General features: G+C 39.3%; 1 protein-coding gene across 3 annotated transcripts in view; it reads left to right on the top strand.

Annotated features, from left to right (window-relative positions):
* The window catches only part of LOC145962479 (uncharacterized), a 129,891-nt gene that overhangs the window by 11,619 nt on the left and 100,672 nt on the right, over positions 1 to 17,600 (top strand). Inside the window, exons 1-2 of one of the 3 annotated variants that reach the window (XM_083083538.1) lie at positions 3,149 to 3,185; positions 9,836 to 9,889. In XM_083083538.1, coding sequence (XP_082939664.1) covers positions 3,164 to 3,185; positions 9,836 to 9,889 — 76 coding nt within the window. In that variant the 5' untranslated portion in view covers positions 3,149 to 3,163. Of the gene's footprint in view, positions 1 to 3,148; positions 3,186 to 8,580; positions 8,645 to 9,835; positions 9,890 to 17,600 lie in introns of those variants that run through there. The other 2 variants (XM_083083537.1, XR_014435861.1) reach the window with 2 other exon arrangements.

The raw sequence follows: 17,600 nt of genomic DNA, 5'->3' as shown, positions 1-17,600 counted from the left end.
TTAACGGAGTGCGTCTCATTAATTGTGCCACCGGACCTTAATTAGGAATCATCAATTCGCAAAGTCCCGCGCTTTTACGCGGTAACTCGCCGTATATGATTAACACCGGATGGCGAGCGAACTGCGTTTGCGTGTGTAAATATAAATTCTAGGAACGAATGAGAGATTGAATTTACGAGTACTGTGCGAATATCTAAATGGCCAAATCCAATTTCAACAATCATTAAAAAAATTATTTTTCTGCAATAAATAAAACTTTAATAAGTCTGAATTAAAAGTAAAGGTGTAAGCTCATATATGAAGCACTTAAAGATTGATAATATATGTAAAATATTAAATTGATTGATAAAAAAAAATATATGTGATGAGAAATATTTTGAGATCAATTGTTAGAAAAACTTATTAACTTAAATAATTTAAATAATTAAATAATTAATTTTACATATGAGAGAAGGAGAAAAAAAGGTGAGAGAGAAAAAAAAGTGGAGAGAGAGGGGAAAAAGGCATTTTGCGTTATGATAATAATATAATAAATGGTTAAAATTCCCTCGAAGGGGCTTCTTCTTTTCATCTCTGGTGGATTTACATCTTCTGGCTTTCGTGACCGGAGAATCAGCAAGACTGCCGTGCACATGCGTACGATCGTGCTCGCCGCGTGAGTCCGTGCGTGTGATTTCTTCGGAATATCCCTCTCTGCATGTCTGCGCCTTTTTCCTGTTCCTCACGATTTATATTAATCGAGAGTATTTATAGGGCCGTATTAATCGCTATCGCCTGTTTAATAAAGTTACGGCATGTTCGCTCGAGCCCGATTCATTTCGTTTTCGAAATTAGCACCGTCGGTAGCCACGATGCAAAGCCTCGAATATCGCAAACGGCGAAGATAAAATAATATTAATAAATAGCACACATCAAGCGTAAAACTGAGGTAGCTAAGCTCAAAGGGCTTCATCAAGAGAAATATTTTTGTGTACAAGCAATGTGCGTCTGGCCGCATGCTGACTCGTGCCACTTTTTTCCATTTATTTTTTATTTAGGGACGTGTAATTAGCTTTTTTATATTTCAATAAAATATTAAAACAATGCTTAATTAATAGTAATTATATAATAAATATAGCAAATCTTCTTCTTTAAGTTTAACACAATAATTCTCAATAATCTTCTTAAGTTTAACACAATAATTTGCAGCAAACATTATGCACATTTATACACTTCTCATTTACATATGAAAAAGTTATTCTTTATTAAAATTTAGCATAGATTGTAAGAGTAATAATACACATTTACTCGCACAAAAATGTCCAGCTCGCTCTCACGATTGAACGCGGCTAAAAGGCAGCGGAGAAAAAATCACGATGATGTAATGGGCAGTTTCCATAGTAATTGGCTACAATTACGCGCGTAAAGCGCGAAAGTTTTCTTCCGATCAAAGTAGCCGGTCGGCTCGCGGTTATTGCTTTGGATCGGCGGGGTCGCGGGTCAACGGCCAAGGCAGGCGCGAGTGATTCGACTTTTTTATTAATTATTTCAGGCCATTAGAAAAATGCTAACGCGCGCCGAGTTAATTCCGAGTTAATTCACTAACGCGTACGCTCAATTTTCCCATTTTTCTCCCCCTTATGCGGGCGTCACAACCTCCCCTAAGCGGCAACAACCCTAATTATGATCGACGCCGCGGACGGAAAGACCGGGACGGGAAAAGCAGCGCCCAGAGAAGTGTCTTAACGAGTGTATCTTTCTTCGCGTAGCAAGCCGGAACGGAGGGCATAATGAATCAATCTTAACGCTTGTAACGGCGCGCACATCGCGCGCCGACGAAGCCGAAACAGTCTTGATGAGATAATGGGCACTTCGATTGTAATTGGCCACATTCACGCGCGTAGCATGAAATTTTTCAGGCTGCACGAGCCGGCCGGCTCGCTACTGCTAATGGTTTCGATGCGGGAAGGTCATAGTTCAGAGGTTTAAAGCGGAGGTCTTCCCACACACATTCATATTAAGCGGCTCACTTTCACGCACTCGGATGCTCGAGTAAGCAAGTGCAATTATCTTGGTAAAAATATCGCTTTTTAGCGAAACAGACGCAACGATTGCGCGTGTTACTCTCGTCAGAAATTATATGGAACTCGTGACGCGAGTTGGAACATTTTTTATTAATTATTTAGATTGAACTTATCATGTGGCATCATTTATATGTATATCGAGTCGTTTCGTCACATCCGTTGTAGTCTCACACGTTATTTTTGACACTAATGCATTTTAGAGAAATCCATAAACATTCTCTACTCGTAATCTTCTATTGTTTACTATTAGAATATATTAATCTAAATTATGTGCGCGCGCGCGCTCGCATACACACACACATACATTACAGAGGTATTGAAAAGTACACGAACGAGTTTTTTATTCATTAACACAAAGCACCGGAAAAAACGTCAACGAATGTCAACAACTTTACATTAATAGAAGTTGGAAGAGATGCGACGACGCATATTTATTATATTTTTTTGCTCGATCTCTTTCATGTGTGGATCGGCTTTTACGCTTTTCATACATATGCCCTGCACACGTGTATAACTCGCATTGTGCGGCTGCCGCTGGCTGACATTTGAGAGAGGAAAACGACGAGAAAGAAGGCGAAAGAGAGAAAGAGGGAGGCAGGCTAGTGAGAAGGAGAGAGAGAGAAACGCGGGGTTACGCGAGTACGAAGAGAGAAGGAAGCGGCTTGTGGTGGGAGGGAGGAGAACGTGGAAGAGGTGTAGAGGGGTGAGAGCGGATCGGCCGGGTCGGAGGGCTCGAGAGGGTCAGAGGTCACGGGTCGTACGGCATAGCCCTGACCTTCGACCTTATCCCCCTTCCAGCTTCTCTCGAGACCCCGTGCAGACCCCTACCAAGCGTACCTAGAGCTCCGACTCTACTTCGTAACCGACTCGAGTGCGAGACTCTCGCGACGGACCGAGAATCGTCGCGGCCCGGAAATATACGGAAAGGGGGAGCGGAACGAAAGTGCGGATTCTTTTTTGCAAATTTTCGTCGGTGTGCCTGTGTATCTTGTGTTTTACTTGTGCGTCGAGTGTCCGGTGCAGACGTGTGCGTTGCATCAGGAACGTGATATTGAATAATGACGCGACGAACCGAGTCGGCTTACTAAGCGGGATAATCAATGCGTTGGGAAAAAACACCGGGTAAATACATGATGTGATTTTGCGTCCTTGAATTATTCTGCAAGCGATGCTGATCGGGTACGAATTTTATCTCCTAGAACGACAGATAGGAAAATAATTATTTTCGAGTAATTAATTAATCAAGTGTTTAATAGCGACAGCGTACAAAAGAACGAATAATTTTATATTTCCTGAAAAATTGTTTGTATATTATTAATGTCAGTGGGTCGTCGGAACGATGACGCACATTGTCATGTAATCGCTTTATCTATATTCAAGTTTATCCTATTCAATATTAACAAAAATACACTTCTTTTAACGCCATGGCGCCAATCGCTCGTAAATCGCCATTACTGCATAATAACGACGCGGAGCGGCGATCATTATTACACACATTACGGTCGTAGCTCGACGGGGACAATGACAATAAATTATTCCGAGTACTAACGATAAACCCGTTTTATCGCGGGCACGTAACCGGGTTGGGAATTAAATCAAGCGTTGGGACAACGCGCGCGGAATGCGATGAAGACGTTCTCGATCGATTCCGTCGTACGTGTCGAACCGCTCTTTTATTCTATGCAAAACGCGACTTCGCATCGATCGATTCCGCCATCAACCTTTTAGATATAGTTCGAGACGCACGCATTAAAGAGGTCAAAGCTTTCACTCAACCTCGCGGAACTCGCGACATTCATAGAGTCATCGATTATAAACGCCAGCCGCGCTCGTTATCGGCCATCTTTCGGGGTCAGTGTCACGCGTATGATATCGATTCGCGTGGTGGCGATGATTAGTTACTCCCTTAATGAGCGCGACGCTTTCCTCGCGAAAGTTGCGTGTAAATTTAATTGCGAGCGACACTCCCGAATAATGGTAAATAAAGCGAGCGGATGATCGCCTTTCCTGGAAATCGGCCACTCGAATTGCTTAATGACCTCTAATGAATCTTAAGTAACCGGCAAAAATTAACTTATAATGACATAATTCTGCATGTATGCATTCGCAGAAATACGTTTCGTAGAAACGCGATTGACATTCGAGAATTAATAGTGAATTATATGAAAAGGTATCATTTTTTTACCGATTTATGTAAAAATATATTTCTTCAAAGCTATTAATAATTAATAAAACATTACTTTTTCCCGTGTTACTGACTCGCCGATAAACTCAGTTGATGCGAACATTGAAAATATTTCGCTGTAGGTGTCTGATTTGTAAGTATCGTTATTAATGAAGAGGATCGCTATCGCGTCGGTAGCCTCGGTTTGCATTACAATTACGGAGTGAATCGTTCCCTTGATTACACAGTGAGGAAGGTTGCGTATACATCTCATTCGCGCGTGGGTGCGTACGTGCGTAGGTATCGTGGGTCACGCGTCGGCTCGCGTATGACCTTACACCACCTTCGTTAACGGGGATCGTCCTCTTCATCTTGTATGCCAGTGACCTGACGTGGGCGCAAACTACGCGTCGCTAATTACGAGCAATCAGACGCAATAGGTGCCAATCTGATGTAAATTTGGTTTCGAGAAAGCAACCGGGAAGCGATTAGCGGATTGCGTCTGAGAGAGAGAGAGAGAGAGATGCCAATCGTGTTACATTCTTCTCGTAAAGCTTAACGTGAGATAATTTAAAATTCTTAAATTCTACGCGAATCGTAATGTTTCATAAAGTTGTTGATATAAAATTGCTCCTAAATTGCGACAAATTATTGTGTAAAACGCGATAGAATGGCTACATTATTTCATCATCACGTTGAGTTATAAAGGGTTAACTTAATAAAACCCGGCGATTTGATTCCCGCCAGATACGACGCGTGGAATGATTTATGGTTTGCCTCGTTAGTTTTTGTCGTTGATTTCGCCGGAAACATCGTGGCAGACATAATAACTGGAAAATTGTCGCGACACGTCATTATCCGCAGGTGCAGCGGAGATTCCTATCCAAGTACTTCATTTCCTGCATCGCGGAACATTTCTTAACCCTGTGTTTATCCAGGGAACCCGAAAGGTCTCGTTAGGTGAAACTCGCATAGAAATTACACGTTACTCCACGAATCAATTACAGACCTCCTCAATCTCTTAATACGATGGAAAATGTAAATTAGGCTTCAATGTGCAATTCCGTCATCTCCTGAATCATCACATGCCGAACGTAATTTTATTTAATTCTAAGATACTTTAGATTATCGGGATTTTAAAGTTTGATAACCCGTAATTTCTCACACAACGTTAGATTGACTTTTCGAGAGATGCTTGATACTAATAATTTCTGAGAATCTTAGATCGAGATATTAAAGAGAAAGTATTATCATCTACTCCACCGCAAGTTAAAAAAATTAATTGGTATTTAAAATAAAAAAAATATATAGATAAAAAAATATAGATAAAACAAATATATAGATAAAAAAAATATATAGATTTTTTGACGAGGAGAGAGAAAAGAGTTTTGAAATTTATATAAATTTCATCTATCATCGTAAATCTGTCTCAGTGATTTGGATTTTGCCGATTTGAGAATAACGCTAATGCAGACAAAATTTGCATACGTAAAAGGAGAGACTATGAATCGGTATGCCTTCGTAGTTCAGGTTTTATCAAGGTAGCTCCAACACCGCCTCTTTAACCTCCACCATCTCCTCGAGATCCGCCCACAACGCGTGCTCGTTCATTCCCTTCGCTCCATCCCTGCAAACTCCCACGCCACGTGCTTGTTTCTCTCTCGACTTTGTTACGATACGTATCTTTCATGATGCTTGCAATCCTCGACTTGATCGCGTTTATTACCGACAATTGGTCTCGATGGAAATGGGTGTAAATCTTAATCATCTGGACATTTGTTGAAGTTTCAAAATTTTTAACAGCTAAAATGTTTTATTATCGAAATTCTTCTAAAAATTATTTTAAAATTGCCAATATATTATATAAAAAAATCACTGTTACTACTAATAAGATTAAAAAATTACAATACAAGGCTATAAAAACAGATTATATCCGAGGATCAGATTTGAATTTATTGACAGCTAGCGTGTCAGTTTTCAATTAACTCGTGCACGAACTAATTAATTAATTAATTTCTTCGTAATCACGTCGACGGACTCGCTCGTGTTCAGCAACAGCTGGGCGTCTATAGCAATTGCGGCAAAACTCGCGAGATTCATACGGAATTGCGGGATGTAAACACGCGCGGGTTAACGCGCGGAAAATTGCCGGGTTATTTCGCGCGAGCCACGAAAATATTTGGCTTTACGATCAGAGAGCTTCATATACAAATTACACCGTGGACGTCGCTCTCCTTTCGGCCTTTTTGCCCCGAGTTAATGAACCGCCTGGATCGGGTGGGTGTACCACGTGCGTGAGACACGCGCGAGCAGCCTCGAAAAAGTCCTTATTAACGAGAACATGCGAGCCGGGGACGGCGAAAGGGCGAGTAGAGCGAAGGGCGAGCTTCGCGGGAACGTCGATCGCTTTCGCGTTCGCTCCAATTCCTTTCATTCTCTTTGTTAAACTTATGCGCGAACTCGTGTATGAGTCATGATGTAAAAGAAAATCTATTATATGTATTGCAAGTGATCGTTCCCGCAATTGTTTCACGGTCGTATGAAGCTATGCCATGGGAGAAAGATAGACGCGTTTCGTTCTCTCATGTAAGAATCTACGGATCGATTGGATTTAATTGTGTACTTCTTTCGCAAAATGAATCTACAGAATATATGGCATCAATATTTCATCACGATTAACAATAAATGACGAGCTGTCGATGAAATTTAAGCGATGACAGGTCGACCTCAAACGATAGATCGAGTCGTTCGATGAGCCTGTACGAAATTAAATTATCTGGGTAAAATTAAGTAGTTATTGTGGAAAATATCACTTTATAAATCTCTAAAAAAATTAATGAAATATCTTAATCACTGTCAATTACTCTATCAACAATTTATTTCTCTAGATTACAATCTAAAAATTAGGATATTAATGTAATATGTGAACGATCAATTTTATTTTTCAATGAAATATATTTTTACTAGATTTAATATAGCTGACGCGTACATGATCTTTAGTGGTTTCGTATAAAACGATAGATTTTTTTTTAGCAACTGATATCATATGCTTTCTGCGCTTGTTCTGCGTTTCGTTCTCTCATGCAGGAATTTACGGATCGATTGGATTTAATTGTGTACTTCTTTCGCAAAATGAATCTCTCTTTACAGAATACATGGCGTTATGCATCAATATTTCATCATGATTAACAATAAACGATGAGCTGTCGATGAAATTTAAACGCTGACAGACCGATCTCAAGCGATAGATCGTATCGTTCGATGAACCTGTGCGAAATTAAATTATCTGGGTAAAATCAAGTACATTATTGTGGAAAATATCACTTTATAAATCTCTAAAAAAATAAATGAATATCTTAATCACTGTCAATTACTCTAGCAACAATTAATTTCTCGAGATTACAATCTAAATATTAGGATATTAATGTAATGTGTGAACGATCAGTTTTATTTTTCAATGAGATATCTTTGCTAGATTTAGTATAGCTGACGCGTACATGATCTTCAGTGGTTTCTTCAGGTTTCGTATAAAATGATAGATTTTATTAGCAACCGATATCATATGCTTTCTGCGCTCGTCGTCTCTTTTACCGCGAATGTGGGCAAGACCTATGGCACGAATAGTACGGATATGGCATGTTTTATGATCCGCGGGTAAGTGCACGAGGCCGCGTTCCTTTCTAGCGGCGAAGTGGCAAAACCATCGTGATAAAGAAACGCAAGCACGGCCTTAGGCTCGAAACCGCCGCGCCGTCAATGAAACCTGCGGAGCGTAGCTCGGCCACCGCCGCGGCTGAACGGTTCTGCTAAGAGGTGCGAGGGAAATCTGCGGCGACTTTTTCCTTTTCGTCGGCCTAGGCAGGCGAACGAACGTGCCAGGCCGCACCTAGCCTAGAGATAGTTTCATCGCGGCATAAAACCGTAATCTATGGCCTCTCTCGCCTGTAAGAACGAGCGGAATCTCGCCCGCTGACGCGAGCGCGAGCGTCAGCGGTCTTTCCAGGCCGCGCGGATGATTGTGCGCGATTGTGGATGAACGTCCAGGTATAACGGTGGAAAAAGCAAGAAAATCACCTGTGTCGGTGAAATCGTTGCCCCGTTATTGCTAAATAAATCTGCGATTTTTTTCAATTACATATAAAACATGCATATGCAAATTATACGCAGATAACTAAATTTTACGTTAAGATAAGGTATCGAGGCTGTTTTATAAAAAAGTTCTTATATAATATATAAATCTTGAAGAGATTTGCATATTTTAATTAAATTGATTCGTCTAAAAAATCTTGTGGTATTTTAATGTGTGGCGATTAATTTTATTTCGAATAAAGTGAATCGATCAAGAATGACATTATCTCTTTGATAAGCATGTTCCACTTCGATTGGGATTTCGGTTTACGACTAGACCGATGTAGAGGTAAGGAAGCTCTACTAATGCAATTTTAATTTTAATGTTTTTCCATGTTCTTGGCTTAAAATTATACGGCAGACGGGATTAGAGATTTTTTGATTTTTTCTTTCTGCAAACTCGACGCAGTGGCGTGCAGCATCCGCGTTGCAGCGGAAGCAACGTGCCTTGATAGGCGTAACGTCCAATTAAACGACGACTCGCAGAGGCAGTGCGCATTTATCGCTGATTATATTCATTTAATTATCTCGTTACAGCAGCGCGAAACTGCGCTTGCGTGAAGCGCGGGTGCATATAACAGAACCATCAGCATATACCTGTCGCGACTTAGGAGAAATATCATGTAGTAAGATAGTCCGAAAGAATGTTTGAAAGCGTGCATTTATAAAATGAGAAGGATTACATATTACATATAATAAATTATCTCTTATGTCAATAATGTACTTGAAGACGCACAATTATAAACACAAGACTGAAATTATGCAAATTTATTTCAATATCGAAGAAAGATAAGTCATCAGTAAAAATTAGCGAATTAATTTAAGTAATTTTAATTTTAATTTGTACGAATCAATAATTTATTTGCTGAATTTTGCAATCTCTCAAGTTTAACAACCACCTAACTGTCATTGCATACGTTTATCGTTGTTTTCCTCGTAAGCATATAAGCGGGACAATTACACGGAATGCTGTGTTTCGCGTCTTCGTCCTTTTTCCTCTCTTTGTCTTCCTTCTCCTACGGCTACCTATCTCTGGCGCGCACAATTCTCTCTCGCGCATCGCTCCTTTCTTTGATTTATCGACGGATTTCTAATCAAGAGACCGCGCGCGATCGGTGGAAGCTGTATTAGTTAACCCTGTCAGATAAGTAGGTAGGTACCTCCTGGCTGGTCGTGCATGCTAAGTAGCCGCTTCGTGGGTGGTGCTCTCTGGACTACCATCTAGCACTCGCGGTGCACGTGGTACTCACCGATCGATCGATCTATCGATCGATGCGCGTTCCATCCCCTTTTAGAGGGAACTCTCGATTAGTTATCGTATGCAAGAGATGAGGAAATTTAGATTAATGAGAGAAATAAAAAAAAATATAAAATCCTTGATCTGAAAAAATTATAAAGTTCATAATAAAATAAAAGATTACAAAAGAATCTTGAATATATAATTATATTTTCTAATCTAACACTCTCTATGTATTTTCAGGATCCGAGAAGAACGGCTATTCTGACGGTGGAGGCTCCTTTTCATATCACTTCGGTGAGTACTTATATTAATAATACTCAACCTATTTGTCGGCGATGCATTATTTCTTCCGCTGCGAAAATCGGTTGCGATAACTGTAGCCGTGGATTCTGACATTAAGCAAAGTGACGCGATAACCGTTGTTTCGCGAATGTCGGAAGCGAAAATCATCAGTCTACTAGATTCGAGCGATTACGCGGGGGCCGACCAAGTTAACTTTACGCACCGGGCGTATCTATCGGGCCAGGTCGGTGCTACGTGCGTAGCGAAGCGATTAGGTCTTAACGATTATTCGCGGTCCTGCGGTGAAGTTAACCGGTCGTGGAAGTAATAACGCCGGACAATCTGGTCTGGCAATCAATGAGTACGTGTTTATGTAAATTGAACGAGTCGAGACATGAACCACGCGAGCCACTTTTCCTATCCTTGCACCCTGGGCGTCGCATAGGTTTAGACGAGTTTTATTAGCTCATGAGAAAGAAGGAGCAAGAAAGAGAGAGACATATACAATATATAGACGGATGGAAGACAAGAGAGAGACAGAAAGACAGGAATGATATCAGAGTCGCACGCAATCGTCTTCAGTCACGAGAAGATGCGACAGATTTTCTGGTTCGTGCTACTTTAAATTACGTCCATGTATTTCCTACTTGCATAAGCGCGTCCAATTATATTTTTGCCACGTATAAATGTTTATTTACTCTTTTTTTTCTCACATTAACTTCATAATTTCATAATGAAATATACGTGGAAGCGATTTTTACGTTTCTCTCCGTAAAGCACTTTGAATTCAAAGTATGTGAGAAATTCAACATTTACAATACACGGGCTATGATAGATGGGCAATTAGATACCGTAAACGCTGACTATTTGTAACGTACTAGCCGCCGTCGTCGCGACTGAAAAACGCGCATTTAATGCCAGCGAGTAGCTGACAATCCGGTAGTTATAACTCTTCTTGATCGACGATTACTTCTGGTAAATTGCCGCGGGGCGAAACGGCTCCGACTTGCGAGGGAGTATCGCGCGCGCGCTGCGCACAACGGACAAATGTAAAGTAGAATAATTGTAGTCATTATTTTGTTAAACAAGATTTCGCCGACGCTATTCTCGTGCCGGTAAACGCAACGCTATAAAATTTTTTACAGTACGCGCGAGCGATTGTTATTGGTACGTTTGCACACGTGACAGTACGTTTAAGACACTGGCAATAGTTAACGATAGAAAATTGCAGCACTCGTGGCATTTGTTTGTTCGTGTTTGCTGCCGAGCTTATATTTGTCGTGCTGCACCTTCGTTTACTTAGAACGCATTGTTCTAGGAGTGTACTTGTAGTAATAATAGGTATGAAGATTATCGATATTTTTCTCTTTCAACATCGATATTCGTTGTAAAACAAATGAAAAAGAATATTGCTGTGTTAATATAAAAAATATTGCAAATAACATTATTTTCAAAGTTCGTGGATGTTGCACATTAAATCTTCAATTCCTAATGAAGCTTGATAATTTTATATCTAAATAACGAAATTATATATAAATAATAAAGGAAAGTCTCCATATATTTTCCATTGTTATATTTATCTTCATTTTTCAAAAAAGCCATTTAAATATTATATATATTAAAATTACATTCAATATTAAATAATAATTCAATACAAGAGATTTTAAATATTGAATAGAAAGTATCGTGTAATTGATTATTGAGTTAAAATGTCACTGATCATTTTCCGCGAGACTTGCCTGTGATTTTGCATTTTAAATGATATCCCTGGTCGCTTGATAATTTTATATCTAAATAACGAAATTATAAATAATAAAGGAGAGTATCCATATATTTTCCATATTATATTTATCTTTATTTTTCAAAAAAATCATTTAAATATTAAAATTATATTGAATATTAAATAATAATACAATACAACAGATTTAAATATTGAATAGAGAGTATCGTGTAATTGAGTATTGAGTTAAAATGTCACTGATCATTTTCCGCGAGACTTGCCTGTGATTTTGCATTTTAAATGATATCCCTAGTCGCTTGATAATTTTATATCTAAATAACGAAATTATATATAAATAATAAAGGAGAGTATCCATGTATTTTCCATTATTATATTTATCTTCATTTTTCAAAAAAAGCCATTTACATATTAAAATTACATTCAATATTAAATAATAATTCAATACAAGAGATTTTAAATATTGAATAGAGAGTATCGTGTAATTGAGTATTGAGTTAAAATGTCACTGATCATTTTCCGCGAGACTTGCCTGTGATTTTGCATTTTAAATGATATCCCTGGTCGCTTGATAATTTTATATCTAAATAACGAAATTATATATAAATAATAAAGGAGAGTATCCATGTATTTTCCATTATTATATTTATCTTCATTTTTCAAAAAAGCCATTTAAATATTAAAATTACATTGAATATTAAATAATAATACAATACAACAGATTTAAATATTGAATAGAGAGTATCGTGTAATTGAATATTGAGTTAAAATGTCACCGGTCATTTTTCGCGAGACTTGCCTATGATTTTAAATTCCTGGTAGCTTGATAATTTTATATCTAAATGATATTATATATAAATAATGAAAGAGTATTCATACCTTGTAAAATATATTTCCCATTATTATATTTATCTTTATTTCTCAAAAATCATTTATATATTAAAATTACATCTAATATTAAACAATAACACAATACAACAGACACAAATATCGAGTATAGAGTCATTAATCGCTTTCAGCGCTATTTGTATAATTTTACTTCTACTCGCTCTTCTTTCTCCCACCGCCGTCATTCGGCGTCGCATAATTAGTAGCCTCTTAAGGCACCAATTTAATCGATCCTTCTTTCAATTCCGCGAAAGAATTCAGTCGAACGCGGCCGCGTTCCATCGCGAGGTCGTACGGCGCGATTGATCGCCGTAACCGTACCGGACGGAATGGATAGCACGATCGTTCGTCGAATGGGAGCCGCGGAGGCCGATCAATTATGCCGGTCGATTCCAGGCCACGAAATGTCAAGGCTCCACCTCGATGGAATTCTAACGCGGTCTCATCTTCGACGACGGCGCGTCGCTCGAGCGTCATACGCGCTCGCGTCATTGACGGGAGTAGAGATCGTTACTGTCGTTGCGAATCGCAGATCATGATTGATCTCTCTTGGAAATCACGAGAGGATGCGCCGAAGATAATTAGCAAAGTCGCCTCGAGCATATATTCTAATAATATTCACCGATCGTTCTCATTTCTTCCGGCTCCTCGACGAATCGATGATATGCAAGTTCTGCTACAGAGTGTCTAGCAATCAAGGAAAAGTAGGAATTGTCAAGGGATTTTATAATTCTGGAAATGTCAGAGAAAAGTCAGAGATTTTAACAATTTATCTGGATTTTTTCACATCGTTCAACATTTTTTTCTCATTAATTTGACATTTTTTTTAAAAGCAAGTATAGACTTCATCCTGGTTCATAGTGCATTAATTTTTTGTTTTTACTGAAAATCGATTTATCTCTGAGCGTGTTTGGTAATTTATATTTTTTTCACTTTATCAGCAAATAAAATGAGTACTTTTTTTAAGTAATGGGTTTTATTTAAATTTTTTGTTTCTCGATAAAAATAATTCAAAGATTTTTAATTCAAAAATTTAATTGACTTACAATATAACGATATACATAAATTATGCATGAAAAAAGTAATACTAAAAAATCGTTCAGCCAAAAATAACGACTCTGAAAAACCAGGAAAAGACAGGAAATTTTTTTTTCTGCTAGACACTCTGCGCTGTTGATTCTTAAAAAAATCATATTTTTAGAATCTCGATGTAAAGAGAGGATAAATATAAAATAAATATAATATTATTTATAAATATAATATTAATAAATAAATATAAATATAATATTATTATATAAATAAATATAAATATTATCCTTTTTATATTTTATAACGTATCTAACGCAAAAAGGGATGGGAGGATTAGACTTGCAAAACCCATTGTTCCTCGTAAGACTATTGATATGCGAATCATAGTTAATTAGTTTACTATAGTTGACTCTGGCTTTTGTGTTTCTCTCGTAAATCTCTTCCTCCGGGTGCGGTCGTTAGCCGAGTACGGGCAGTTAATCCTACGCGATCGAGCGTGATCTCTCTGGACGTGAGACGAGAGAGACCGTCGCCTCCGCGAAGCTCTAAACAAAGTCGAGTCGGAAAACGGTCGTCTTCGCGGTAGCCATCGTCGTGGACTCTTACATCACGGAACGTCATGCTATGCGTATTCTCTCGTTCGCGACGGAGGCTGATGGACCGAGCGCGAACAGCAGGGGACGCGTGTAAGTACGCGCACGTCCGCGCGCGCGCGCGCGCGCACACGCGTGTGCCGAAGTATAATAAACATAATCGCGGTAGCGCGCGATGAGGAGGCCTTGGCCGTCTCCCTTCGGTCGTGCCCGGCACGCCCACCGCTACCATCGCCGTACAAAGAGAAAATACCGCGCCGTGGCAATCAACGGTTTTACACCTGAGCATCTTCACGTAGGTCGGCCGGCCGGCCGATGATGCCGGGAGAGGAAGAGGGACGGGGCGAGCGAGGGGGAAGGGGAGGAACGGAGAGAAAAGATGCCCCTTTCCTTCCTCCTCGCCACGATAGGCAAGACTCGAAGCACGATGTGCCGACCTACCTACCTACCCTCGAGGATTATCGAAGCCTGCATCTTTCGATACGCTCCCGTTCCTTCCTCCGCGCGGGCTCCCGTTGCGCGTCCCGGATCGATCCCGACGATGCGGCCTGCAGGATTCAGATCCTCGATTCGGATTCCGGTCTAACGGTCGCGCCAGGTCGCGCGAGCTTGGCAAATCCCACGGAATGCGGGAATGTATGCTTGCTATGCATCTCTCTTTTTTCCCCAGGTACGAATAGACGAATGAGAGTGTCGAAAATTCTTGTACATGCGTTTAACTTTCGACGTGATTAATCGATATACTGGATCGGAGTAAATGTCAATTCGGAGAGCCTTATTTTCTACCAGCGAGATTTTATTTCGAATTTATTTATATTGTTATAAATAATATATTTATTAATATATTTATTAATATTAATATATTTATATTAAATATTTATATTATTTAATTTGATTATTATGTATTATTTAAATCACGTAAGATGATGAGCTCCTATTTAGTACAAATCGTATCATCTGGATATGTAATAAATTAAATTAATCAACGCTTTATTAGATTTATCAATATTATATTTTTATTTTATCGAAGCTTTAGTTTGATGTAAATAATTTTTTTGACATCATGATTTTCTCACGTTTACTGGGAATTTTGTTTTTTGTTTTTATCCGAGGAGCAAAGATCCGTATAAAGAAGTCAAGCAAATTTTATAAAAATTTTATAAATCGTTAGAAGGAAGACACCTCGAAGAATTCTTTTCAGAATTTGCTGATAGATATCGACTATCGGCGATTATCACTCGAGCGAAAGACTACTCTCCTTTTCGTGATCACATCTTACGAGTTGAGAGGCGATCAAATTTCAACGGGCTTTTAAAGGGCTACAGATTCTATGACGCAGAATGATTTCCTCTGAGCAAGCATGCGAGCCATTTATCTTTTAAGTCGTTTATTTGTATAAAAAGGCTTAAGAAAGCTGTCTTAAGTTGCACATGCATATGAAATAATTTTTTCAGTTTTTTTTTTGAAAAGTTAACATTTAAATATTACGTTCAGATATATAGTTTGCGGGTGATAAATTATCACATAATAATTGCGCCATAATAATAATTGATAAATCAAATGCTTGTATAATCGAGCATTTCCGATACACAATACACACCCTATGCTGCAAGATTGGTTTCTCACGATTAATATTTCCTTTTACGTTAAGAACTTGCGAAAACGGATTTCCTCTTGCAAGTCTATAAATGATCAATGCACATATATTGTCTACTTCTTGTAAATTTATTGGGACTAATTAAATTTCTAAAGCCACTTTTTAATTGAAAACCTCATCATAAAATTCAAAAACAAATTATTGATATTTCGAGCATCAATAGTTATGATACAATTAAATAAAAAAATTTTAATAAACATACAATTACATTTGTTAAAATTATAATCTTATAATTTTAGAGCTGTATAGATCTTAACAGGATATTAAAGACATAAGAGAATATCTTTTTTCTCAATAAAAGTATACAATTATAATCCTGTTTTATAGCTCATAGATCACCGCGTAATGATAATTACTGTACTATATCCTTTAATCGATCAGCTACGGTACAGCTAGTCGCTTCCGGTGCACAGCACATACTTATTGCAACTCGAATATATTATACTTGCGTATACCCGAATGCGATGCGCATTTTACCTGTTGAAATTAATGAAATTAATTTTATTTTCATTAATACTTTGTCTAAATTTCATATATATATTATCGCTTTCTAAAATAATCCGTAAAATCGACTTTATAAATATTCTGAAATTAAGTATACAAAACATTTACATATATTATATACGAAAAAGATGTATAAATAATATGAAATTGCTAACATATTTTTATAAGTGGATTTTTTAAAATTTTTGTCGCGCATATATCTTTATTACCATAATTTTCGTAATCTTTCTCCTGTTCAATATAACCAGGGGACGCAGAAATGTGTGCGAAGCTTAGCACGCGGTGAGTAAAATATGACCAAATTTATCAACATCGTTCATCCGCTTACGCCACTGTCATCGCCCACCGCGAAAACGAATGCTCGCGAGAAGCCAGGGGAATCCCCCTCCGATGCTCGCGAGGATCCTTTAGAAAGTTGCCCCGGTTGCCACGATTGTTTGATCAGAGAGCCGTAGGAACGAATCGTTAGCTGGTACGTGCCCCGATCGCGTTTCCCGCCCTTCCGTTCGCTTCCCTCTCGGTGCGTGTCCTCGCACACGCACTTTGGTATACCTGATGGCATCGTAGCCCTTGCAACGCGCGTGTAATCGAGAAAGAATGAGGGAGAAAGAGAGCGAGAGAGAGAGGAGATTGCCGTTCGGACACACCGGGGGCATAAGTCTATACTTATGGACTAGGTGGTAGATATGGAGCGGTCGATAATGATCCAATATACTGGTACATCCTCGCGAAGTAATTACAATGATGAGCGAACCGCTACCATCGGGCGCCCGAGCGAGCTCCTTCGGAGGCTAGGCGTTGGATCAAGACCCGTCTTCCACCTTCTCTCCTCCCCCTCCACCTTGCCCCACCTCATCACCGCGTCGACTTCTTGCTCCTTTCGCTGCTCTTCCTTGATCCTCTTTCGCCTCGCTCTCCTCTCGCCCCTCTCGCTCTCTTCCTCTTCCCTCTTCCCTTCTTCATCTTCTTCTTCTTCTTCTTCTTGTACTTTCATACAGCCGCCGGTCGCTGCGGCGCACAGCACCGCAACAAGAGCAAACATCTCTTCGGGGTCGTCACGGGGCCACGGAGTCACGGTGGATGAATCTCTCTCTCGATCCTCCGGAATTATCACCGGGGCCACCGCGAGGGTTCACTTGGCCGGAAGTGCGTCATCAGCGGAATACGTGCTCGATGAAACCATCGGTTCGGACGAATCTCTAGGAGAGAGAGAGAGAGAGAGAGTACAGACCGCGAGTAGCAATAGCTCGTCTCGAACTCGCCGGGATCCTTATCTCGATGTGGTCGTCGCGCGCACAATGTTGGCGGATGATT

The sequence above is a fragment of the Camponotus vicinus genome, unplaced genomic scaffold (assembly GCF_025532165.1).
Source record: "Camponotus vicinus isolate PSW18456_S1 unplaced genomic scaffold, iyCamVici1.0 SCAF_12, whole genome shotgun sequence".
Taxonomy (NCBI): domain Eukaryota; kingdom Metazoa; phylum Arthropoda; class Insecta; order Hymenoptera; family Formicidae; genus Camponotus; species Camponotus vicinus.
This window is presented reverse-complemented; position numbering and strand designations above follow the sequence as displayed.